Consider the following 27,699-nt stretch of genomic DNA (forward strand, 5'->3'; position numbering starts at 1 on the left):
CCACAACCCGGTAAAGGCCTTGGTAACCCATAACAGTATTGCAGAGAACTCATGACAATGAGTGATGACAATCGAATTATACAAAAATCAGTAAATATGCACACATACACATATGCATACACAAAAACTAATGCAAGGCTGATTTTCATCTGCAATTGGATAAATTTACAGTGTTGGGCAGCGAGGAGTAGCCTTCAAGTGAAATTATCAATTTATTCCAAGACAGTGTTATAGAAGTTTATCCGAATAAAAATGAGGCCCTTACATCTTTGTAAAGCAAACATACATTTTTTCGTCTTTAACTTTGAATGAATGCTGCAGGGTACCAAGCAGTGATCTCCTAATGGAGCATTCACGTGCACAGGAGATTGGCTCCCAAGGTCCAAAAATATCATGGAGGGAAGTATGCAAATTTCTGTAACTTCTTCTATTCTTAATTCAGAAAGAGTTTTTTTGCCACTTGTTCAGATTAAATCATAGAATCCTAGAATCATTAAGGTTGGAAAAGACCTCTAAGATCATCTAGTCCAACCATCAGCCCACCCCCACCATGCTCACCAAGGATGTCCCTTAGTGCCACGTCCTCACAGCTCTTGAACACCACCAGGGATGGTGACATCCTCACCCCTCTGGTCAGTCTGTGCCAGTGGCAAACTACTCTTTTAGAAAAGAAATTTTTCTTAATATCCAACCTGAACCTTCCCTAGCACAACTTAAAAATGCTCTTGAATTAATTGCAGAGGAAGGGAAGAGAAAGAAAAAACACCAATGATTGCAGTGCCAAACCTGAGCCTTTTGGGTTTGGATAAGAATGCAAAGTCCTGGACACTTACTTACCTTCACCTTCAAGCAAAATGACTCTCATCCTCAGGTGCTATCCTTGCAGCTCTGCACCTGCTTTGCAGCAGGGATTGTGCCTTTTCTGACAGCAGAAGGGATAGGGACCTCTTTCTCCACTTATTAGGACACTAATTCAAGTTTCTTCCAACACTGTCTCAGTAATGGCAGCAGAAAACCTCTCATAGCCTCTGCAGTCCTGCTCATGGTGCAGGCATCAACCTTTGCACTGGTTGGTGCCTGCTCTGGAGCAGATGCTGGAGACCCAGCAGCAGTGCTGCAGCACCATGTGAGAGCAGTGACCCTAGGTCAGCAACTGGCCCCTCTCCCCTTCCAGCACTGCTCTTTATGAAAGAGTTTGCACGTTTCCTGCCCCAGAGATCAAAACTGACAGGCTTCTCCATAGGACATTTTATTTTCCAATGTTAATCCTTAAATAAATTTTAAAAGAATATTTGTACTCCTTCTAAAACATCCGTAATAAGTTTCCCTTAAAAGACCCATGTGCAGTTGTGGGATGTTCCCTCTGCTAAGACGCTTCACCTGATCGAACAACACGATTTGACTCAGGAATGCACATGATTAATGCTCACACTGAGGACTCACCAGTTATTGAGGAGCAGTAGAGGTTTTTTGCTCTTTCTGCTGTCATTTCTGCAACATGCTCCACCACTTAATAAAACTCTCCTTGAGATTACAAAGTTTCTCCTAACATATAATCTAAATGCTCCCTGTTTATTCTATCCCTGCTGACTACTGAGAAGACCCAATATCTCATTTTATTAAACATTTTTTCTTGCACTTTCTTGTCTGTGCATCATTTCACAGAATCATAGAATCTCTGCAGTTGGAAGGATCACTAAGATCATCTAATCCAACCACCACTGTGCCTGTGACTACTCTAGATCACATCCCTCAGTGCCACATCTGCCCTTTTCTTGAACACGCCCCAGGGATGGTGACTCCACCATCCCCCCGGACAGCCTGTGCCAAAATCCCACCACTTTTTCTGAGAATAAATTTTTCCTAATATCCAATATTTGCCTTTTCCTTGGTTCCCTTTCAAAACACAGTGCTGCACAATGAGAGCATGATGTGATGTGGATCACTCAGAATTTTTTTGCATAGTCCACGCTGTCCTTTTCAATACGCATCTTATTTACATTAAGAGCAATGGTTATCATTAACAAAAAAAAAAAAAGAGAGAGAGAGACTACAAAAAAGAGAAAAAGAAAAGAAAGCAGACTGTATTATGGACGCCCGCAAAGCAGTGAGATGCAGCCAGCAGCATCACATATCCGAAGCCATCTCTTTTCCTGCTCCTTCCTGCTTGCTGCGGGCAGGGATCACACACACAGACTGCGACCGGTTCTGCTTCACAGCCCGAACCTTCTCTGCATCCTCCACTGCAAGAAGAGAAAAGCAGAGGCACGCGTGAGGGATGTTCTCCTTTGTGGGTCAGCAGTAATGAAGCAGTACCAAAAGCCATTGAGATGACCACTGGCTCATTGGGGATGAGCTATGTTGCTGTGAAGATCACTTTTCAATTATGAAACAGAAGACAAAGATCAGCGTCTGGGTAGATGAGGGGAGGAGGAAAAAGCAGAATGTGAGCCCTACTTTGTACCTTGAAATATGCCATGTGTCTGGATCAATGAAACACCATGCCACGTTCTGTCTGGGTGCACACAGGCACGACAGAAGGACTGCAGACCCCTCAGCCCTGTGCCCATGTGTTCCCTGGGGCACAGCTTTGACGAGAGAGAATGTAATAAAAAATAATTAAAAACAACCCAGAATTGCTGTATTTTTGTCACTCTGCTCTGGTTACGCTTATGTTCTTCAAGAACATTTAAACATTTTACAAATGTTTAAACATTTGTAATAAACCCTGGATTAAAACAGATATATCCACAGCAGGTGGCCACGCCACGAACACAGGAATGCCACAGAGTTGTGTTCCTTCTACCTGCTTGTGCAAAGCTGCAGTGAGGCACCTTTGTGCAAATAAAGCACCAGGTATACAAGTCTCTACTTAATGTGTTTGTAGTTAAGAGTTTTAAATAAAGCTGCAAAGAAAGACATTAGAATCAGAATAACATAAAAAATAACGAAAGGAAACAAAGATACTTTCTCTTTTCTTAAATATTTTTCAAGTATAAAACTAATAAAGAAATACCTTGTATACTAACGCTTGACCTAGACCCTCAGTCCAGGTCAGCCCATATTTGGAGGCAGTAAATCACAAAATCATGGAATCATAGAATCAGTGGTGTAGAAAAGACCACTAACTCATCTAGTCCAAGCATCAACCCACGGCTGTGATCACTTCAGACCATGACCCTCAGTGTGACATCTTCCCTCTCCTTGAAAACCTCCAGGGAACCTCCTGCCACCTGGAGGATTGACAAACGTGGCATCTCTCTAATCCTCACCTTACAGACGTGATTGTGCTGATGGGGTTTGCTGAGTACTCAAAGACTCATTGCCCAGTTCCTACGTGCTACATCTCTGGTAGAGATGGAAACTGAATAATGTTGTGATCTCAAGGCTAAAACAAGACCATCCTCTACATTTGGGAAGATGCATTTTACAGCTTTGATCAGTTATACTCCTTGATATTAAGCCATTTGTTTAAAGCGTGAAATCTAAGCTTTCATGCGTCTAAAGAATGAGCTTGTGCATACAAAAACACATGAGGTTCTGAACCACTGGTCCTTCTGTAACAAAGATTCATGACAGTGCTTCTAATGGCGCATTTTAATAATACTCAGCAAACAAACAAACAAAAACACCGAAGATGTTAATTTTCGGAATCCTTTCTGCACAGCATTCCCATCTCAGAGCACTGCCCTCCTTATCCCCAGCTGAGACGTCCCCAGCAGGGCAGGGTGAGAAGGGACCCCCATCCCCACTTACCGGTGAGGGAGCGGCACAGCCGGGGCTGCACATCGGAGTCACCCCGCGCCAGGGAAGAGCCCTCCTTCTGTGATTAAGGAAGAAAAGTGCTTTAATGCATTTATGAAGATTGCTAGCAAGTCTGTTAATGACACTCATGCTTCATAAACAAGCCATTTGCAATCCCCAAGGACTCTGCTTCCATTTGTTTTACTTTTGCCAAGAAAAACAAAAAGAACTAGTTCTAAAAATAGAGCCAATGCATGGCAGGCATTTCTAAGGGGAAATATTTACAGACACCAATGTGGTTGGGTTGGTGGGAGCTCTCCAGCAGCACAGTGCAGGAGGAGCTGACCAGGATGGGGACACAAGCCCATAGCCAGGACACATACACAGCACGAAGGCGGCAGTAAGCCCACCACCACCTTTCTGAAACCAGCAGGTAGCATCGTCCTGCCCACGTAGTTCAGTTTTCCTGTGAACTGGGAATAAGCCTCTTGTGCAGCTGTGATTTGGCAGCCAGGGCCAGGAATCTGGACTGCCAAATAACTCTGGACATCTCCCAACCTGGCTTTCCGTTTTGTTTCCCTTCCCTTTCCCCCCTCCCTTAACAAGGGACCCAATGCCCTCTGCCCATTGTTCACGGTTTTATTGACCATTTTCATGACAATGCCTCCCAGGCTCCACAGCAGCAGCCTGGCTCCCTGGAAAGCCATTCCCAGAGGCATTTAATACTGCTCAGAGCATGCTCCATGAAAGGGCTCTGACATAATTACCAAAGGCAGTATGTCATTTACGCACACGGCTTATGGGCAGCTCCAAATAAGCTCTTTCTGGGGGAGTGCACTTGTGTTTTGGCAGAAGAAAAGAGAGCCAAGTTGCCTGGCTACAGGTGCAAGGATTTTCTGGGTGCTCCACGGTAAATAAAAGCTATCCCGAGTCCCAGAAAACACAGTGCCAGGGTACTTTGTGTTGGCTCCTTGCCTAAATCAAGGCAAGCCTAAAACACACACAGCGCTGAGAGCCAATGTGATGCACAGCCACAGGAAGCAGTGGCTTTCGGGAAGAATTTTGTCCTTAGGCGGAAGAAGGCAAATTTTCTGTTGGAAATAGATAGTGTCTTGGAGTTAATCCTCTGGGCTGCAATTCAGATCTGAAGTCACCTCTCAACCTTGCCAAGATTTTTGAGCCTGGTGTAAATCATCTGACTCGTACGACTGGCTCAGATGGATAATGGTTGTTCGTTCCTTGCTTCTCACCTATTCACTTGGCAAACCCTTGGCATGGTTCTTAGCACCTCACACCACGGTAAAGCCAAAAGATTGACACCTGAAGACAGGGAGGACAAAGGGAGGAAGGGACTGAATCATAGAGTGGTTGGAAGGAACCTCAAGCATCATCATGCTCCAAGCCCCCAGCCACAGGCAGGGCCACCAACCTCCACATTTAATACTAGACCAGGACTGGTCTAGTCAGGAACTGGTGCTGGCTAAGCCAAAGCTGAGCACTGGGCAGGAGGAGATCCACTGCTGGTCCTTGGGCTGGCGGTGGCCTACAGAAGGACACATTTCCATGAAGCCCTTATTTTTGTGTTGGCTGATACAGGAAGAAAGAAATCAGCCCCTAATAAACTATGAGATTAATCTAATTGAGCTACTACAGCTTCATAATTTAATAGCAAAAGAACAATCAATTTCACTAAAAAAGAAAAAGCCCTACATGTTGACAGCCGCTGAGCAGGAAAAGCAGTGATTCTATTGAGCCAAAGGGATTTTTTAATTATTTGCTCAGCTCATAACATGTAATTGGTTGAATGTATAGCAAAAGCTTCCTTTCACATAGGCTGGAAAGGGAAGACACATTGCAAAAAGCAAAAAGCCCACACATTGCACCACCGCTGGAGGGTTGCAGGGCCCTTGGCTGGAAGTTTGCTTCTGCTCCTTGTTTTCCAGCTCGGTTTGCAAACACAGTTGTAATGCCTCCATCTTGTGGAGAAATGCAGAATAGAAAAACATGCAGCATAGGGGTGAATGGATTTTGCTGCTGACTCAAAGCCTGGGAGGCCAAACCGTTCTTTCAGGGACTACAAAAAAATGGAGTACGAAATAGATATAAAGTCTCCAATGCCAGCCACCCCAGTCTTCCACTCACAGCTATTTCAAACACCATTTGCTTGTCAATTTGACATGAAATTCTAAATACGAGTGCCTTATTTTTATCCAATAAAAAATTTAAAATACTTAATTTTTAATAATAAACTGCTTTTTATCAGTGTTTCTTCTTTCTGCTTGCAAATTCCAGTGCTACAAGCTTTTCTCTTACAGTGGGAAGCACTGCCATCACACACCTCCCTACTTCACACTGATATTCTGAGGCTCTTTTAGGATATTATCTCATAACTTTCAGGGATGGTCTTACTTCTATCCAAATTAAAATGAGGCAGATACTCTACAAGATAACAGATAAAAGTGTTGGTCATATCACACCCTCCTGACTTTTTGTTTTAGGTTCAGAGTGCTGCTTTTTGGGCTGAGGCTCACTCTAGTGATGTCGCTCAGCATTTATACCTGCTTTATTTAGACTGGGACAAGGGAGAAGTAGCTATTATAAAGATATGATGAGCACTCCCAGACATCTCCTACGAGCCATAGAATGGCTTAGGTTGGAAGGCCTCTTAAAAGACTGTCTAGTTCCAATCCCTTGCTGTGGGCTGGCTGCCACCCACCAGATCAGGTAGCCCAGGGCTTCATCCAAAGCCTCAGGCATCTTCAGGGATAGGATATCCTCAAATTATAGAATCAAGAACCATTAAGGTTGGAAAAGACCTCTAAGATCATCTAGGCCAACCATCAACCCATCTCCACCATGCCCACTAACCAGACCCTTGGTGCAACATCTATCCTTCCCTTCAACACCTCCAGGAACAGTGACTCCACTTCCTCCCTGGGCAGTCCATTCCAGTGCCTGATCACTCATTCAGAGAAGAAATTTTTCTTACTATCCAGCCTGACCCCTCCCTGACCCATCTTGAGATCACTCCCTCTAGTTCTATCACAAGTTATGTGGGAGAAGAGGCTGACCCCCACCTTGCCACAACCTCTTTTCAGGGAGTCGTAGAGGGCAATGAGGTCTCTCCAAAGTCTCCTTTTCTCCATACTAACAGTCCCAGTTCCCTCAGCCGTTCCCTGTAAGACTTGTGCTCCAGACCCTTCACAGTTCCACTTTCCTTCTCTGGACATGCCGCAGGGCCTTGATGTCTTTCTTATAGTGAGAAGCCCAAAACTGAACACAGCACTCGAGGTGTGGCCTCACCAGTGCCAAACACAGAAGGACAACTGCCTCCCTAGTCCTGCTGGATGTATCTTTTTTTGTATTTCTGACAGCTGCATTGAGTACCAGCTTGGCATTCTGCATTGCACCCAAGTGCTCGTTGTGCACCACTGACAGCAGTGACAAGTCCCATGCATCTGTCTGAAGGGGAATGTTCACCAGAGTATTCTATCCTCTGAAAGGCCAGTTCTAAGTGCTCAAAAAATGAAAATCTTATTGAGGTGCCAGATTTCCTATTTAATATTACTGCTGGGAGCAGCAGAGGGCAGGAATGTGGCAGCACAAGGGTTAACAATCAAATGTCCTTAAAGTACATAATGTGCTCAAAATCAGCGCGAGTTTGATGTTGTTCTTTTGAAGTTTAATTATACCAAATGTTCTACAGGAACATGCCATGTTCTTCCCTATCTATTTTGAATTGTAAGTACCAATCAGCATGCAAATGATCAAATTAAATCTTTTAAGTTGTTTGCAAGAGCCGGAACACCTTTCTGCAAGGAGGGCTGGGAAACAGTAGCATTTGGTGCATCGCTGCAGCTCTCGGCAGGCTCCTTGGTGACTGGCATTTGAACAAAGAAATCAGAATGGAATAAAGCCCGCGGCAGCCTGGAGATCTTGTGCTGCCGTGGAAAATCACTATCTAAATAAAGAAAGATAAAGTATCTCTTTAAAAGGTCACCCTGTTCTCCTCAGTGATGGAGCCTCCAAGAAGGAGGTGAAATTTAGGATGGCTCAGCCATTACTGATGCTGTGCTGGGGAGGTCTGAGGCAAACTGTGGGGGTTTCATTGGATTTCTTGCAGAGGAAGAGTTACAAAGGACTAGAGTAGCCTAGTAGGACTGAGCCCGCTCCTCACATGCTGCTTCTGGACCATTCCACCTTTCCACAGGGAACACTTGCCCAGCTCCTTTCATCAATGGCAGAGGAGCCAGCAGAAGCCACGGGCACACAGACATCACATTCACCTTGCTTCTCCCCTTGCTCAGAATATGAGCTGGCAGGGAGCTATCCCAGCCAACCTGGAATTTGCATGGCTCTCCAGCAATCCAGCATGCAACACTTCCATTTTATTTCCTTTGAGTTTGCCCAGAACTGTAGATGCTTTCAAAAACAAAAAAAATCACCTCCAAAATAAATAAGAGCACTCACAATAACACTTCTGCCCTTTTAAACAAGGATTTTAGGGGTCAAAAAACCCCACCAATTTTAAATGTCTGCAGAGCATCTGGAGTGCTGACAATGGATGCACTCAACATCAGCCTGCCACAAAATCTCCCAGAAAAGAAAACATGGGAAAAGTAGATCTCTAAATCTACAGACTGGGGCTCAATTAATAATATTTGCTTAGTCAGTAACTTTCCTGGTATGGGTGGAAGCTTGGGCTTACAAAGAGCTGAATGGTGCTGCACACAGGATGGCTCATTTGTTTGTCAGGAATTGGGTGGGTTTCTTTCCCTACTCATTGGAATGCCATTTTGGATTGAGGAGGACTTTTTCTTTTGATTGCTTTCTTTTTTTTTTTTTAAGTATAAGATTAGTCTATAAAAGAGAAGAGGAGGAAAGAGCCCTTTTCCCTGTTCTTGTGATACCTGCAATCCCTCTGTCACCACGGAGAGCGGTACATGCACTGCTGCTCCGGGCACATCCCCATTCCCTTACCTCCTTCCTGGGGCTGATCCCATCGCTCCCACTTGCATCCAGCCGCAGGCTCCGGCGCTGCAGGATCAGGATCTCCTGGGCCTGCTCCACAGGCTCTGTCTCACCGGGCAGCGTGTGCCTGCTGTACGCTGGGCCCTGCCATGCACCAACAGAGCATTGTGAGCATGGGACAGCTCTCAGTTGTCCCCCAGACACGGGGACATTCAGCCCCAGAGGTGGCCAGAGAGAATCACGGGATCATTAATATTGGAAAAGATCACTAAGATCACTAAGTCCAACCATCAGCCCATCTCCACCACATCCACTAACCATTTCCCTCAGTGCCACATCTCCATATTTCTTAACACCTGCAGGAATGGTGATTCCACCTCCTCCCTGGGCAGCCTGTGCCAGCACCTCACCACTCTCAGAGAAGAAATTTTTCTCATATGCAACCTGAACTTTCACTGGGGCAACTTAAGGCCATTACATCTCACAATTATCTGGGAGAGGAGGTCAACCCCGCCTCGCTACCACGTCCTTTGAGGGAGTTGTGGAGAGCATTCCACCATTTCTAGAGGTTTCTGCCCAGCCTTATCTCATTCTTTCTCTCAGCTCAGCAAAGTGGCAGCAAGGGGGTGTTTGCCTCCGCTGTGCTGAGATGCCCACCCCAGCCACATCCCCAAGGACTCAGTATTTCGTGCATAATCCACAAAACAAAGGCTTAGGTGGATTTTAAGGATAAGGCTTCATGTATCAGCACGTGAGCAGCAATCAGAATCCACCTTCCTAGGCTCTATGTCAAACTTCAGAGGGATTATTTGTGATATATTCTGTAAACAGCAAGTGCTTTTATGTCACTCCTTGATGTACCAGATTCATAGTAAAAATTACAGTATTGGGTTTACTATTTTGCTTTGAGGTCACAGCACACCAGGCTGCAATGGCACAATGATGGGGCACAGGGTGGCTGTAATGCTGCAACCATGCAGCTCTGGTAGTAACCAGGAGCTTTGCAGCAGCTGGATGATCTAACCTGGTGCCTGAGGATCCATGTGCTCCTCTCTTCTCGCTTCTGGTGCTGGGTGCTGATGCCTAAAATACCTCGTGAAATTACAGGCTGACTGGGGGAACCTTTCAAAAGCTGTCATGCTGCAAACAGAAACGTGCCACTGACTTGGAAACTGGATCTGGCTTCACACAGCCAACTATTCTCTGCTCACAAAGCCACATCATTAGTAATTATGTAAATATTCACAACATCTGCTCAGGCTGCTGGGATAACAGAAATAACTTTTGTTATTGGACATATAAAATATGGATGGAGGGAAGGGCTATACCGTTCTCCTGATTCGGTACAAGTTCCTTGCCAGTATTTCCTGTATGTCTTCCAGACCATCCGGACAAAGAGCATCCTCTGATTTCTTCTCTGTGATGACAGTCCTGTCACTGTTACTGCAAAGAAAACCAAAGCACCTTACTTCACCTTACTTCAGGAGGTGCACAGATGGTGTGTCACCAATGCCCAGTATCTCCGTTGAGCACCACAAGTGGGACATGCAGACATGACCAATAGGAAGCCCCTGCAGATGGAGCCCACCCATCCACCAGTCAGTTGTGAATATCTTCCTCCTAATCTTGAAATAGTGTTTATTTTGCATTGGTACAAAGTATGCTGTTTCTTTCTTTGGAACAGCCTGGCAGGGAGAAGCAGAGGAGGCTCAGAAGTTTGTTAAATACCTTCATAATATTCCAGTACTTAAAAGGAGCATATAAAAAAAAAAAAAACGAGAAGAGAGAGGAACTTTTTACATGGTCTGATAGTGATAGATAAAGGGAAAACGGCTTTAAAATAAAAGAGAGGAGATTCAGATTAAATGCCAGGGGAAAATTCTTTATTCCAATGGCAGTGAGGCCCTGGCACTGCTGCTCAGAATGCTGTGGGTGCCCCATTCCTGCAGGTGCTCAAGGCCAGGTGGGACGGGACCCTGGGCAGTATGAACTGGTGGGGGCAGCCAGCCCATAGCAGGGGTTGAGTCTAGGGAAGCTGTAAGGTCCCTTCCAATCCAAGCATTCTGTGATCCTTTGATTCTATGATAACTGCTCCTTCTGGTGGTAGGGATGTGGACAACGGCAGCCTCTTGGTGTGCAGCACATCAGATTTATCTTTTATTTATTTCGCATGAAACCACAGAGCTGAGCAAGTGCCTTTCCCTTGCAGATAGCACTCCATGAAGGTGACACGTCAGAGACAGTAATCTGGCTATCTGGAATCCAATGCAAACCAAACTTCCACCTAATGTGATTTTGAAGGGCTCTAAAACAAAGCTGATTTCCCCAGCTATATGTCTAATGATGAGGAGGTACTTAAATCTTTCCAGATCTATCTATCTATATTTCTTAAAGGAAGATTTCTTTCCTTGAGAAAATTCGATAATTCTCAGTCATGATTCTTCCCAGCATATGACAGGGGGATAAAACCTATCTGCTGGCTTTCCCAAACAGGGACACAGCTTTATTATAACTTAGTGGCACCCTATTTGTGGAGACAGGCTGGGGAGCACTTACAGCAAGGATGGGTGGGATGGGGCATGGCCCAGCTGCCCTGCTTCTGCCAGCTCGATGGCGTGCTTCCGCTCCAGCTTTTCGTAGAGAAGCACAATGCTTGATTTGGGCTGGTCGTATTCTCGGAGCAGGAACTTCTGCAGATATTTGCTGTTGAAATACTCCAACCTGTTTGAGAACAAAGCAAGGCATTCTTAGCCTCCTGCCCTTTGTTCCCTAACTACTGTGGGTCTGAGCATGCCGGCAGCTTCATGGTCCATAGTTGCCCCATACTCTATTATATTTCATTTCCTGCTTTCCAGAAACCTGTTGCCCAAGAGGCCAGTCCCTACTTATTTCTGTACATAAGCTAAGATATTAAAACATCTTCAAATACAATAAAAACTCCCCCAAAGTGCCAAATTTATTACGAAGGCCAGTAAGTGCTACAAGTACCTACAGTAGCCCCAGGGATACAACAGGATTTAGTGATTTAAACACTTCCAGATGCCCTCTTGAGTTGTTTCTTCCCACTTTCTGCTCAAATGAAGCACAACATTTGGAAAAAATCTTGCTGGTATCAGACAGCGATGCTGCAGCTCAACCACATGGAAACCCACTTGCAAGGAGCAGCAGCAGTGCTTCCTATACCCTCTAGTGGCACTTCCAAGCACTGTCATTTCTAAGAAAATACCCATCAGCTGCCACAATCTGAGCCATTATCATGAAGTCAGCTGTAAACGAATTAAACCAGGTAGATTGTTAGTACTACAGGTTAAGCTATTATTTAAAAATAACAATTTCTTTTACGTGGACAATCTACCATGGCACCCACAGCTCTTGTGTTTCCAGCAAATTTCTTTGGACAAGAGGCAAACACTGTAGACAGGGAGAAAGGAGTCTTTTTAGAGCAAAGACCATGCTTCCTGCAGAGAAGGAGAGAGGCTTTGCTCTGCTCAGCAGCAGTGCCCCAGGAGCCTGGTCTCACCTTGCTGCAGATGGAGGAGCTGCCCCTTCTCATCTGCGCCGTGCCACAAGGATGAATGAGGCTCAGCAGTCACAGCAGAAACTTACAGAATAAGAACCAGACTCATTTTTTTCTACACATGTACACAGCTGTATTTTGGCAAATCCTTACTTGTCTTTCCAGTAATACTGTCCCCAGTGTCCAGATATATCTTCTATGCCAGCCAGCAAGTGATCCAAGAACTAAACAGAAGAGAGGATTTTGCTATACACTGGTTGCATGTATTGCATACGTGATGAACTCTGTCAGCAAACATCAAAAGCCGGCAGACAGAATGGGGGACATATCCAGCAAGGTACACGGCTCTGGTAAACAAGAAGAGGGGCTGTCAGCTTAATTCCCCATTCAGCCCTATACATGTATCCCTTGGTTCTGGAGCACAATGAGAGATTTGGCTGCTTTCTTTCAGGTCTGTGCAAGCAAAGACTAATCGCTGAGGGACGGGGATCTGTTCCTTATGATACGTGCAGGTTGGCTAATGGCTGGCACATCCTGCATACCGGGCCTCAATAATGCTCATACCGTGTGTTTTGAGGACAGCTTGTCTCAGGAGAACAGTATCTTCAGGATATAAACAGAGATAACGTATAAATGAATACTCTATTGAATGATAAGTACTGCCTTCCCCCAGGCACTTCCCACTAAATAAAATCACTGACCATACTGTGCCTTATTCAAAAACATTATTATTTTTTAAAGAATCCTGGACTGGTTGATGAGTGCTCCTGTGAGCACGGGGTGGCACCTCCCAGCCAGAGCTGCACAAACAGGACCCCACGCTGAACGTCCCAGTGTCCCAGCTATGAGGACTGAGAAATGTGAGGACAAAAGCTGCTTCTGGTTCCCTGCATGCCTGCCTTCCAACTATCTGCATTGTTACCTTGTCTATTTAGCTTAATTGGTACATGGCCATTTTCAGCTCACATTTCTCAATAAACACATTTTCAGAGATGATTTACTATTCAGACACTAACAAAAGAAGAAAGTATTCTCTGTTCATTATAGGAAAAGCCTCCTCAGCCTATTGAACTGTTCTGTTAACCTCAGACAAAGCCCTGTAATACAACCTAATTGTGAGGATGCCAAACATTTTATACATGTCCCCAGACCTAACATCTCTATTTCTAGCTACTCAAAAAGAAGACAAAAATATTCCCGAAGGAGACATGCTTATGGAAGTGTGACTGGGCATAAGCAATTAGATTCAGAGCAGTACTTCATACTGGACATGGCGCATCATCAAATTAAACATCCCAGACCACAGTTCTCTATTGGGTTGTAAGTGTCAAACTGAACAAGATCCAGTTGTTCCCCAGATTGCACCGCAGCTGCACTGGGATCCAGCCTTGCTTCCCTTCAGCCATGCAGAGCCCTGGGGAAGGGTGCAGAAATCCCTGCTTTCTCCTGGAGTTGAATCACTCTGCAATGAAGTCTCCGTAAGCAGAAGGGCCAACATCTGGATGGTGTGAGCAAGATGAACCAAACTGCACCTACGGGGACTTCAATGATTCTGTCCAATACAGTGTTTGTCTTACTCTTCCTGGGTTTTGTTTGTTTGTTTTTTAAATATCCAAACTGGTTGTGCTGATGCAGGTGCCCCATCCTTGGAGATGCCCAAGGCCAGGCTGAATGGAGTGCTGGGCAGCCTGACCTGGTAGGGGCAACCACCTCGTGGCAAGGTTGGAACTGTGTATGTTAAGTGATCGTTAAGATTCTTCCAACCCAATCCTTTCTATGATTTTCTGACAAGCTTTTGGGCAAGCGACTATCTTTGTCTGCCATGTTTGTGCATCACCATGTGCAACACTCAACTGAGTGAAAGGTTGCCAGTGCAGTAGATAATAACCCCTTGTTAGAAAGCTGCATAGGACTCTGAATCTGGAAAAGGTCTGACCTGCAGAGGACTCAAGCAAAATCAACAGGAGTTTGCAAGGCTGTAGAGTCCCAGAGGCACACTGCATTGCAGAAGGACTCTAAGCCCACCAGCAAAGCCCTTGAGAAGCTCAAGCCATGTGTTGTTGGATTCCTTACTTACCCGAATGTGAATCTGCTCACCCACCGTGGGAGCACTCTCTCTTTTCCTCTTGACATGCAGCAAGTCTACAAGAGGGCGAATGGTCATTCCCTGCAGCAAAATCACAAAACCAAAAGTCAGGCTTTCTTCACATCAAGCATTCTGGTGGTGCTTGCATTGTCTCTTTTGAAGCAAATTCACAGGAATTTATACAAACCACAGCTACTACAGCCACTGCAGCAAAAGTAACTTTTCTAGTAGAACAAGGCCTGCTGTTTGAGCTAGCACCTCAGTTTTAAGGCAGAATAAAGGAAGCTTTGACAACACTGGAAACCCTGCTATCTGCTAATGTTTGTAAGCCAAACATTTTGTCTGCTTGCAGAAAGCCATAGTCATAGCTTGTCAACAGCAGCTCACATGCAGCCTTTAGATAGGGGTGGCAGAGAGGAGCAATGCTCAGCTCCTCTCACCTACCCTCCAGCATCTCCAAGATCAAAAAATCTCAACCAATAATCTCAAGGTCAAGCCCAAAGTTTGCTATTGCTGTAGTCTACCGGATGGAAAGAGGCTTGAAATGTCCAAAGTTCAAATGCCTGGAGCGATGGCTGTCCTGGAGATGCCTGAGCACACAGCCCCTGTCAGTGGTGGCCCAGACCAGAGTGGGTGACGTCTGCTCACTATTTAAGTGCCACAGATCATTACTTCAATGATCTTTGATCATCAGCCAGTGGCTAAGTTTACTAATCAAAGTATACACCTGGTGGGAAGGTCAAGGGAAGAATTTTAATGTCCTTTAAGCCTTGGAGTGAAACGTTGCAGTAATGCATTTCCTAGTCAGGCTTCCATATGAAACTTCTTTTCTAGGACATGTTTACAATAAGAATAATGGAGCAGTTAATATTTATGACTTCTGAATGTCACAAATGTTGGCACAGAGGAGAGTTGAACGCGTTTTTAATCGTAAAAAAAATTAATGTGCCATTTTAATAGCTAATAGCACCTGAAATGCATAATTATTCAGAGTAAATAAGAAATATATGAAATTTAAAAACAAGGGATATTGCAAAAATGAACTATAGACAATGCAGTTTGGCCTCTTGCCTTCAATGGATAATCAGCCACATTTGTATTCATTTTAAAGTGGTGTTTTGGAGATTTGAGAGCAGGACTCCCAGACTTAGAAGCACCTACATACCCAGATTCCTTTAGGTCCTTCCTCACCATGGGAGAACTATGAGAATCCTCCATGTCCCTCAGGCCACCAGACTGTGTCATGCCTGTAGGTCCCCCATGACCTCCACCCACCAAGGACAGCTTGCCAAAAGAGCACTGCACGATGCTGATGGGAGGCCAACAGTACTCTGGGCTGCACCAGCAGAGGGGTGGGAGGGGGCTGGAATTGAATGGGCTTTAAAGTCCCTTCCAGCACAATATCACAATACAATTCTATGACATGATGGCTATAGCACAGCTCACACAATGGTTTTCTACCAACAGCAATCCAGTAGCTAATGGGTAAATATATTCAGCAAACAAAGAGAAAATACAAAAGACTCTATATGATGATTACATTTGCTAACAATTTCATCAAAGAGGTCAGAGGCCAAAAGGCTGAGAGTGATTTTTAAATGGAAAGTACGGTATTTGGTGTTTAAACCTCACACAGACAGAACAGTGAGTGCCCTCTGTGGCATTCCAGATGAGCCCACAGCTCCTGGAAGGACTCTGGTTGGGTGGCACCGAGCCAGGCCCGCCTGCAAGCACTGAGGACTTGAAAATTGCTCAGCCAACCTTCCCAAAATTATTAACCAAATCTCTGGGGGGAAGGGCCTTATGCAACTGAGTTAGCCCAAAATAGCCACATTTCCTGGCTTATATAAAGCACTGACAGACCCATGTATGGGCAAGCCCAGCTGTTTACACATTGGTTGTTGGTCTGCTTTCCAGACAGTGTGGACAGGATCTCCAAGAAAATGAAGTGGATCTGTGCTCCAACGAGATGCTTTGCTGTCCTTCACCAGCTTCTCCCCTGCTTTCTGTCCCCTACCTTCTGAACAGTCTAAACACAAACTAAGACCCACGCCACTACTGATATCACTGTAAATATATAACAAAAAGACATTACACAAAACAACAGCAGCAAAAAAAAGTCAACAGAAATTGTTTGTAGCCAATATTTCACTTGCTCTTTCCACCCAAAGCAATGTGCAGGATGTGGGGATATCAAAGGTATTTATTTACTCCTCAATCCCACATCCACCGATCTGCTGCAGCAGTGCTCAGACTTCTGGAGTGCTTACATACAAAACCAAGTTGCTGGAGGCTCCCCCTAATACCTGCTTTTTCTTATTATCATTAATATTCTTACTGATGTTTTCCATGCTGTGTTATAACAATACTTTTCAGATTCAGCTTTGCAGCAAGTTCGCTTTCTCCCCACTGTTCTCACAACTGCCCCAGCTGCACGATGCTGCCTGAGCAAAGCTGCTCTGCTCCTACTGAGTGCTGAGCATCCCCACGGGGATCCTGTCCACCTCCCACCCATCAGCATGGGAGTGACATCACCAGCTGAGCTTTGAGGTTACACAAAAGCCCTTTCCTGGTCCTGGAAAGGATTTCCCAAAGCCTCAACAGAATGGAGCTGCTGCCTTAGAACAACCTTTGTCTGAGCCTCAAGAGTGTCTCTGCATGAGCAGACATGCCTAGTGACCGTATCTTTTCAATTTCTGACCCACATTTGCATCTTAAAACTTGTCACCCTTCACCTAGCCACGTTCCCCACCCCCAGGCCCCCGCTGTCTCCTTTCAGCATGCAACAAGGCCCTGAAACCTGCAAGCCCAGCAGCACGTCGCACTCGTTGCAGATATTTTTCAGCTGCTGGCGTGAATTAGGAGGACTAAGGAATGAACACAGCCTCTCCTGCATTGCCGGAGCACCCAGAGCCCACATTGCAGGGTTCAGGGAGGCCAAGCGGAAGGAATCAGCTCTCCCTGGGTGATGCTGAGCCATGGGGCCACTCAGCAGCTGACACCGTGACCCCGTGTCCCAGAGGCCCCGCAGCTGTTCTGCAGCCCTATCCTGGGACGGGGAGGATGGACATCCTACACCAAGGAGCTTTTCCAGCTCCCATCCCACACACTTGAGCCCCACAGGGACCTGTTCACCTCCCCACCATCAGCCCTGCTCCCTTCGGGACCCAACGACCCCAATGTTTCCAGCACGTCCTCGCTGGAACGCGGCAGCAATTTGCAAGGTGAACCAAAAGGTGGTTTTCTGCTGAGAAACCCTGAAAGCAGCCCCAGGGTGACAGGCTCGCTCCTGGGGAGAGAACAGCAGGGGAAGCTTCCACCACTAGATGTCAGAGCAGTGCCTGGCGGAGGGAAGCTGCCCAGCACCTGGAAGGGCGATCCGAGAATGCGAGGAACGGAGCGGTCTGTCAGCAACGAGAGCGGTCCTAGCAGGAACACATCCACAAGCGAAGTCTAGTAGGGAAGGATTTCGATAGGAACTCCTACAGACTTCTATTGGGAGCACACGCTCAGGAATCCCCTGTCGCACCGAAACAAAACCTTCGTGTTGTTGCAAACAACATGCTCATCTGCAGCATCTCATCTGTTAGGGTACAGGGCACCGGCATATTCTGGATCTTTTTGCATTCTCTCAGCAGTTACAGAACACTGCCATAAATAAGTGGACTCAAAGCAGCAGTTTCCAGGCAAGAAGGTTTCTGTACTGCAACTAAAGAAGCTCTAGGGCAGAATGGGAATGCAGGAAGCAACCGGACTCAAAGATGAATTTAAAAAAAGAAAAGAAAAATCAGAGGCAAATAAATCAAGTGTCTATGACTTATTTCTTTTGATTTTCCTTGCTTTTATAACAAGTAACACACCCACATTTTTTGCAGCAGAACAGTTAGCGCAAGCCCCTTGCTGCTGAATCATCATAAAATAATTGCAGCTGCTGTGCTGCGTGAACATGAAGACTTCTCAGGTATATGTACAAGACATTTTGATCAGCAACTACTGATGGATGTTGCTTCAACTGTTGGATACCCCAGTAAACTGGGACTCAGTCTTAGAAAATTCCTCCCAATTTCCACCACTGCTGCCCCAATCAGGATGGATCAGATCAGAAATAGGACATGTTGTCAAGGAAAAGGCTACAGCACACGATTTAATTGAACAAAATACAATCAGCCTCACAAATGCATCACATCTTCTGCCTCTTTAAGTAGCAACTTTTTAAACTTTATCCACCTGGACACTGGACACAAAGGGAATTTTAATGACCAGTAAATTCTCATATCCATTAGCTTGTGCACCAGATCTATTGCTTAGTTCTGGTTACTCGTTTAAAAGACAGAAATGGTGTCATTCTCTACATATGCTCATGACAGTCCTTTGGGCTGAGCGCTGTTACCTGTGCGAACACGGTGAAGAGGATCACCACAGTGGTTGCTGCAATGAAGAGCTTCTTTCTGCGGAAGTCAGGAAGCAAGAAGACCAAAGAGAAGCAAATGGCACCTCGGAGCCCCCCGTAGGCAATGATGAATTGGTCCTTGCTGGTGACAGTGTTCACGTGAAATCTGTTCACAAAGAAGGTCAGCACCAGAACCCCTGAAAGCAGGAAAGAAGGCGGAGACACCTCAAACAAAAAGAAATTGGATATATTCCTCATAATATATCCAATATATTAATTTTCTCAAGATGGAATGATATATTCAATAGTAAAACATCACTGAACACTGAGCACTAGGTCAGGCGGGGTACCTTCCCAATGCCATTGGAACCCCAGAGCCCTGGAGAAGGGCTTTTCTTCCAGCCTCAGTCATTCCTGGCTTGGGGAAATACAACAAACACGACAAACCTTGAAGTAAGAGATTTATACTGCTCAACTTCAAGACCATGTAGGGTGACAGCAGTTGATGTAATTTTCAGTCATCTGCAAATACAAGACAGATGCAGAAATATACAAAAAGTCTGGCCTTAAAGCTCTGAGCTGTGATCTTAATGCCAACTGATAGGACAAACATTTTATTTCTTGAAGATTAACAGCCATGAAGATCAATGGGAAGCCTCATTCAGGGTGACACATGCAGGATGATTTTCAGCCTTAGTTTGTGCGTTCTTATTTAATTCAGGGGGACCTTGAATATAAAGAGTGCTTTCTTTGCTGGTTGCACTGAGTCCTCCTCTAATGTATGGTGTAATTTGAGTGCAATCACAATGGCTGTGTTGAGAGAGCCGGAGGATTTTGCCAGGTGCTTTGTAACATTACTACGTTCCTTACCTCTTGCAATGAAGAATTTCCCAACTAAATAGAAGTCAAAATAACTCAGAACTTCTTTTCATCTAAGCAAATAACTTAAAAGAAAAAAAATATTGAATCATAATAAAAGATTTCAACGTGTGCACAACCAATAACTGTGTTTCTAAGTACATTTACAGTGCAGTTATTAAAACAAACCTTGGCATGTATTAGCAGCAAATAAAACAGATTCTGCTACGTCTTGCTAATCATGGCTTAGCCTATTTAAGCAATTTCTTGAAGTGCCTATCAAATTTGAGTTCAAGTAAATTACCATTCTGTTTGACTCAGTGGTTTGTAAACATAAATCTCATTGAATGTTTTGTAGCTATCAAGTCTTTGCCAAAACATGTGCTCTGCTGTATCTGCAGATATTGTTAACATATAAAAACATTCATAGATAAGGAAGATGTAGAGTCCCCTCCATGGAGCTCCTGGGCAGCCCGCTGACCCTGCTCAGCAGGCTGGGTGGACCAAACAGGGACAACAGCAGCTGATAAGCTGCAGCTTGCCTTGAACAGCTCATTTTCTGTGCCTTGGAGACCAGCTCTCAAACTGTTTCAGGATATCATTCTCCTACTAGCATTTCACAGTCATTCCCACAGAGGGAGAAGACAGTGAAGTGTTGTTTCATATTTACTTTTCATGTCACAATACGAAGATTTGTTCTTTATATAATCCCAAACAAACAACAAAAAAATAGCAGGATGTTACTACATCCATAGCTACTTATATTCCTAAACATGGTAATTAAATCTTTGTTATACAAGTATCCTCATATTTTTGCCTTTTACCTCCACTTTAGGTCCTAGTTCTCATCTACCCACAAATAATCTGCGTAAACCATCTCCAGGGACAGCTGTCCAACCGTTCCTCCAGCTTTCCATTTAAGGATACTGCTGTACACAGAAGTTCTTATGAATTAAATCCCCTAAATCTCTGCAATTTAGGATATGCAGCCAAAGGCCCTGGGGTTTTACACAGCCCTGATCCCAGGGTCTATGCTTACACTCTATCTCCAACTGTGAAGATAGCAAGGGACCATGACACACTGAAATGGAAGAGGAGATCAGGATAATCAAAGAAGGGCCTAGGACAGATGGATCTATAAACTAGGTATCACAAGAATTTCTATTTAGCACCAGTGCTGTCTGTGGTGATTGCACAGACCAGGAAATTGCAGTAGGGTGACTGACTTGCTTTTAAGCCCCACAGCAGTGCTGGAGGGCTGCAGCCCATTTCAGCCCTTGTCCTTATTCATGGCAGAGGAGTTGGATTAGGTGATCATTAAGGGTCCCTTCCAACTCAAATGATTCTATGATTCATATCTGTTATAACCATACATGGGGAAACTGGAGAGGTAATAGCAGGGGCAGAAGCATTCTCTCATTTAACAGAATCATAAAGTTCTATTCAAACAACAACCACAACAAAAGAGCATCATTTCACCATACCTAGCGCTCTCCAAACCAGACAGAAAATGACAGTGAAGAAAATATATGGCCAGTTCCACTCGTGATTTTCTCCAATGGTAGACACTCCAAGAAAGATGAAGATGAGGGTATCACTAACACTGCTCCACATCTTCATGAAGTATTTGACCGTGGTGTGAGACTTCAGAGAGATGTTGGCCTCCACGTAACGTTTCATGCCCATGGCACAAGCAATGATGCTGGGAAAATTAAAATGAAACATTTTTCTTCATAAAAGCACAACATGACAAATTATTATTTGAAGAAAAAAATATCAGCTTTATCAAGTGTCAGATGTTTACTAGCTAGTGATTCACTTCCTACAGCCCACTAACATCAGCAGGACAATCAAGACTATAAGTAAGTAAGATACTATATAGGTTGACCAGACTGCCCAAATATTTTCACAGATAAACAACTTCATTCACTGCTGTTGTATCACACATTTCCCATCACCGTACCTTGCTCTCAGCATTCTAACTCAAAACATCTGGGCAGAAGAGTTTAATTCCTAGGAGCTGCTTTCCTGAATGGGAAAAAGACATTTGAGAGGAAGGGTGAGTACTATGTGCAGATAGGACTATTTTTAAGTGTTTGCTATGTGGTCACTACAGGAGTCTCTCGTAGGACTCGAAGTCACAGTAGCTTAAGAGCAGCTTGAAGGGAAACACAAACACAAAACATACCTCACTCTGTATATTTCTAAGTCCATCCAGAGTTGTCCATTCTTTGGACGTAGCTAGGAAGCCATCCAATATGCAACCAAAAAACAACAAAATGCTCGAGCGGTAAAAAGAATCTTAATGAACGCTCATCAGGCTGCACAATGAGCCAAGAAATGGCTTCATTGCTCTTCCTAAGTAAATTAGAGAGAGTTGCTGGAGTTGGAACATTTGACTTCCTTGTATCATGTACCCAAGGTCACTTCGGAAGCACACAGCACCAATTAAAACTCTGCCTTGCAATTTTTCATGGCTAATTGGTTCTTTAAGTTACAGGGTACATGTGGTTTGTCTAATTCATCAGCTTTACAAATCAATACATATTCAGGCCAGCAGTCTTAGAAGGTCATAGCAACTGGGCGCTCAAAGAGTCAAAGTCCATTTTTTATATTTTAACCGAGACAGAAAAAAATTTGTTCTAAAAGCGGTACCACAAGTGGTAAAATGGTTTTACATTTCTGAGATCTGATTTTCCCTGGCACTTGGTAAGGCCATACTTATCGATGACAAATTCCCTTCTCAGGAGATTTCATGATAACTCCGCTGTTCTTCTTCACCTGAAGTACTGAAAAAGTCTTTTTCAGATGAAGATGCACTTCTACCCACTGTGAGTTGCTGATTACTTGACTTGGCATTCAAACAAATGACAACAGCAAATACAGATGTTTCCTTTTCTTTCGTCTCAAAATAATTATTCGTTTTCCCCCACTGCTAATCAGAAATAAAACTGGAGTTAAGGGAAGGACCAGGAGAAAAGGTGCAGGACATGGAAGGTCAGACATAGAAATGCCACCACGTTCTCACTGGGGAAGGAGAGCCTGTTTTACCTGACACAACATTCAAAAATCCCCTTTTCATCCAGTATCCGAGTTTATATCTTCCATCTAATAAGAAAAATGTATCACTATTTAAAAATATTCCAAAATTGAACTTTTTGATCTATCCCTGTCAGACCGATCCACTTTGCCTTAAAGTGCAGCAAAATAAAGTAATTTTTCAGTTGCTGTATCTGCCTCAATAAAGAGAGAATAAAACAGTTCCAACTAAGAACTAAGAAACCCAACACGGATTTATGGGCAACCAATTTCCAGAGCCATGGTTTAGAAATCCTTCTTGGAAAAAAGGATATGGGTTCACATCATTCACAAAGAAAAAATTTGATCTGTTTTTTCCTCACATCTTCAAAAGATGGGCACTGCCACTGGGACAAGGAGAAAAAAGTATGTGTGTGTATATATATATATATATATATGTATATATAAATGTATATGAATGTATGTATATATAGCTAAAAAACATTAGCAGAAAAGTTTAGCAGATTGAGTTGCACTCAAAAGGTTTTTGGACTACGTAGAATGTATTTATTTATTTTTGCAATCAGATTATTTTTCAAAGAAACAACTGCCAAGGTCTGTTTCTCATAACACAGTATTCCCTGATCACCAATGAATTGTTTGAAATCAAGATATATAGAAGAGGCATTTATAATTTGGCAATTGTAAGACTGGTATTGCAGGAATCAGCTGCCTTTGCAATTGTTTTGCTTTAGAAACAATACATTATTCAAAAGAATAGAAAATGGGTTCCATAATGGGTACAGTAGATTTTGATTGATAGAAAGAGACACCATTAGGATTGAATGTTTTCTGCTCCGTAATGATTATGCAGCACATTTATTTCACTGTTCTGTCTTTTGCTCCTATAAATAGGTTTTCTCTTACCTATTCCCAGAGCTAGAATTTTTGTCAGTAATGCCAGAATATTGCTTGTATTAACTGTTCAAAGAACAAGATCTGCAAGATATACAGGAATAGTTTATAGCCAAAGAAGTATCATTAGTTTTAAAGCACTCCTGTATCTAGCTGGTACTTGACCTAAATTTCTTATTTTCTTTTTATCTCATTATCAGATTTACAGTTGCTTACACTGTAGCTATCAATGGAGCCTTAGTACACTTTATAGTCTTTAGAGAAATATTAAATGGTCAGTTGTGATCCTCAGCAGCAGCTGACTTAGTTCAAGTTGTAGAACTAAGCAACAAATATCAGCCCACAGAAATCAGAAAGACTGAATCACCCATGCTTTGTTTTTAATCTGTCTTTGCTTTCCAAGGCAAGGCTTCTGCTACCGCTAGGATTATCAGATTTATTTATTTTTCTCTAGCCCAGCTCCTCAGGTGAAATTCACAATGAGGTAAGCACAAAGTCAATCATCAATGTATGGAACTAACTGTGCTCTATGAAACTGCAAACAGTTTGGGTTTAGTACTTTTGAAACCTTGCTCTCTGACAAACTTGGCTGAATTTGGTCAGAAGATTTCAAATGTCATTAGAATCAGGGAGGTGATGGATGGGCCCACCCACACCAAGTACAGAAGTGCAAGACAAGCACATGAGCTTTGGCTGAAATCTTTTGGAGGTCAGTCAGAACCTCCAAGTCAAATACCCAGGCAGAAGTTTCCATTAGAGCCCTCCTCTCTCACACAGAAGGCAAATTTCCAGGCTTCAGCTCTATAAGGGATGAATAGCTACCACCCATCACTTTCCTGTGCCACCACCAGGTCTGCTTTCAGCACGCCTCTGGATACCAAGCCCCAGATGCCAACTGGTAAGGCACAATCAGGGATGAAGATAGAACAGCCTTGCTGTAAACCTAACGACCACATTTTTCTGAGGTCATGAGGATTTGATTAAAGAATCCTTGCTGTTTTTCAAATGTTGGTTTTGGCTGGGCCTAACCCCTACAGGGCTCAAGTAACCATTCCTCAATAGCTTACTTAAATGAACTGGACATTCAAAATTTGCCCAGCGCTAGTGATCAGGATTGCTTGTGAGCTGCAGATAGTACTGTTTATGTGCAGTAGTGTAATGTGTGCAATGGGGTTACACCTCTCAGCAATTTCATAGATTTTCCTACTTCCTATTCGCTGTCATAGACAGATCTGCAGCTAACTTTAAAACAATTTTTTGATACCTGTTAGCAAATACAACCAAAAATCCTTCTTAGAGAAACGAGATGCTGGGGCACACTTACGCCACAATGCCAGAGAGGTGAAACATCTCTGCGGTGAGGTAGGAAAGGTAACTGTACAGGAAGACAAAGAGCGGCTCGATGACACGGATGTCCTTGGTGAATCGCGTGGTAAAGGCAGAGGTCATCCCAAAGGTAAGACCTACCAACACTCCCCCAATCCCAACCACAAAGAATTTTCCAACTCCGGCGAACACATCCACCGTTTTGATGGCTGGCATTTCACAGAATGATCGAAATAGCTTGTAGAGCACCTGGGTGAAAAAGGGAAAAACAACCATTAACAAAATCATCACCAGACATTGCCACCCTTCCTCTGGACACCAGGCGCTCTCGCAGAGCCTGCTCCTCACCACGGTCACCGCGTCATTCAGGAGCGACTCGCCAAAGACCAGGATGTGCAGCTTCTCGTTGACGTGGATCTCCTCAAACACTGCCAGCACGGCCACGGGGTCAACCGCTGCAATCAGGCTGCCAAAGAGCAGGTTGTGGAGCAGCGACACGTCCCGCAGCCCAAAAGCTCTCACTTGGCAGATGCCATAGAGCGAAAAGCCGATCCCAAACACGTTCCATATTGTCCCCACCACCGCGTAGAGGAGAATGGTGCCGATGTTCTCAAAAAAAGGGCGGCTGGGCATGAAGTACCCTGCGTCAAGGACGATGGGTGGCAGCAGGTAGAGGAAGAAGATATCGCTGTCCATGACAGGAGGTGACTTATCGTTCAGGCCGTAGATGATGCCCCCCATGATGAGTCCCACAAATATCAATAAACAGCTTTCTGGGACCACAGAAGGCAGCTTGTTGTAGAGGTGAAATGCTGGAAGGGGATGAACAGAAAAAAATCTCTGTTATCACCCAAACTGGCCAAGGAAAACCAGGTACCCCTTGAGGTGAGGAAGCTTCACCAGCTCCTACCTTCAGCAGGCTGCACTTTGGAATACTGATAATAAATCAAAGCAAATAAACAATGATAATAAATTATGTTACTAAGGTAAAGCTGCCCCACCAGAAACTAGCTAAGAAATCTAAAAGATATCAAACTTTCAGTCTGCAATTCCTCATACCTAAAAATACACCTTTAATGTTATGCTAATACACAAAGAGAAAATAAACTAAATCATCTGTGTAAGTAAAAATGCTTCTGGGATAATGTAATCTAGTTAGCATGCCAACTTTAGCACTAAGAGCATAAACAGCAACTGCTTATTTTAACCACAATACAGATTCCATACATACAAAAAGATTAAGAAAAAAAAGAATCTCATTTATTAAATAGTATGAAAACTGTCACCACTTGTAACTATCAACACAAAATTAAAGGTAACATGGGAAAAAAGATCAAGCAATCAATCAGACCAGCCTTGTGCAACACCCAGTGTTTGCTAGAGAGAAATCCTGGCAAGCACCATAAGTACTAGATGTAGGTTATTAAAAGTAAGAAGGAAATTGAAACAAATTAAACTGGAACAGGAATAACAACATTAAAAAAATGTGATGATTATTATTTCTTTATATTTAATGATGGAGCTGAGACCTCATTCCATGAGATGCAGAAACAGCAAAAAGAAAAGACCATTTCTATCTGAAAGAAATGAAATTCTGATCAAAATGAATCTCAGAGACTTTTCCTTTCTGAAGGAAAAGGTGGTAAAATAACTTATATGGCAGGAATTCCACAGAAGTGATTACAATTCCTGTGTGGGGGACAAATAAAGAATATATAAATTCCACCCTCTCCTATCCAGTCCTGCAGATGAATACACATCTGCTTGCCTTACGCATTTCCTTTGGTTTTATCTGGCTCACAGGAATTTCACAGCAGCTGAATATGCTCCACGAAGGGCACAGCGGCCACTTGCAAGTCTGATTAGCATTACACACAGGTACATTTGCAGAGCTCAGGATTCAGCAGAAAGTACATCTGCCACGTAACATGCGTATCTGATGTACAATGTGCCACGTTACCTCCAGCCCCAGCATCGCCTGTTTCACCCCAAACAGCTCTGAATTCCAAAGACAAACCCCAACCTGTCCTGTTTCCTCCGATCCTACTCATAAAGGCTATCTTAGGAAAGAACAGCCCCTCCCTGCCGGCCCCATCCCTCCTCACCTTCCCAAGGTACCTCACCTATTTTGGCCAAGGATGCAAGCATGATCCAGAGCGTGATTTCAAAGGGGACTTGGACATGCTGATAATCCAGAGAGAAAAACGTGTGCTCCATGGACGCATTGCCCTGTGCTTCCTCAGCAGCCCAGCTGCCATTCTCTGCCACCGGAGAACCGTGCAGGGCTCCGACCCCGGCGGCTTGCAGGAAGGAGGAAAGCAGGACAGCCAGGACAGTGGTCGTGCCCTTGCTCCCTGCCCTCTGCCTCTCCATTAGCCCCAGGGATGTCCACTGCATGTATTTGGTCGCAGCTGCTCCTGTTCTCGCCACAGAGCTCAGCCCTCAGCCTGCTCTCCTCCCTGTCCATCAGCTCCCGGATGGGAGACCTGCTGGACATCCGTGCTCTTCAGGGCCACGTGCCCAAATGGGCCGACCCTTCAGCTGCCTGGTGCACCAGCTGCGGACCTCTGCAGCTCCTACATGGCACAGCAGCAGCCAGAAGCGGGCCCACCTACTGCATTTCACCAGACTCCTCATCTGTAGCCCAACACTGGCGGCAACGCTGCTGATAATCACCAATTCCAGTTAGTTATTCAAAGCAGTCATCCTTCTTGTGCTGAGTACAGAGCTGTGCTGGATGGATGGATGGAGGACACCTGAAAAAGAATAAATTTAACCAATTTCTTCAAGCTTCTTCCTACAGCAAGAGCCAGGAGAAGTTATCTTTATTTCTCTTTGCTGCTTGAAAATGGCACTGAAAATTTAGTAAAGTTG

The 27,699-nt window shown here is 44.2% G+C and overlaps 1 protein-coding gene across 1 annotated transcript; it reads right to left on the reverse strand.

The window, feature by feature from the left end:
* Positions 1-1,641: 1,641 nt before the first annotated feature.
* Positions 1,642-27,698, reverse strand: LOC100540701 (sodium/hydrogen exchanger 2-like). The gene is made up of 12 exons (XM_019618195.2): positions 26,949-27,698; positions 25,174-25,637; positions 24,824-25,074; positions 21,051-21,268; positions 18,709-18,905; positions 14,310-14,399; positions 12,386-12,456; positions 11,272-11,436; positions 10,044-10,158; positions 8,725-8,859; positions 3,757-3,823; positions 1,642-2,243 (listed from the first exon to the last, which is right to left on the reverse strand). The coding sequence occupies exons 1-12, from the start codon at positions 27,220-27,222 to the stop codon at positions 2,128-2,130; spliced, it is 2,163 nt and encodes a 720-aa protein (XP_019473740.1). The 5' UTR covers positions 27,223-27,698; the 3' UTR covers positions 1,642-2,127.
* Position 27,699: the final 1 nt, after the last annotated feature.

The sequence above is a fragment of the Meleagris gallopavo genome, chromosome 9 (assembly GCF_000146605.3).
Source record: "Meleagris gallopavo isolate NT-WF06-2002-E0010 breed Aviagen turkey brand Nicholas breeding stock chromosome 9, Turkey_5.1, whole genome shotgun sequence".
In the NCBI taxonomy this organism is placed as follows: domain Eukaryota; kingdom Metazoa; phylum Chordata; class Aves; order Galliformes; family Phasianidae; genus Meleagris; species Meleagris gallopavo.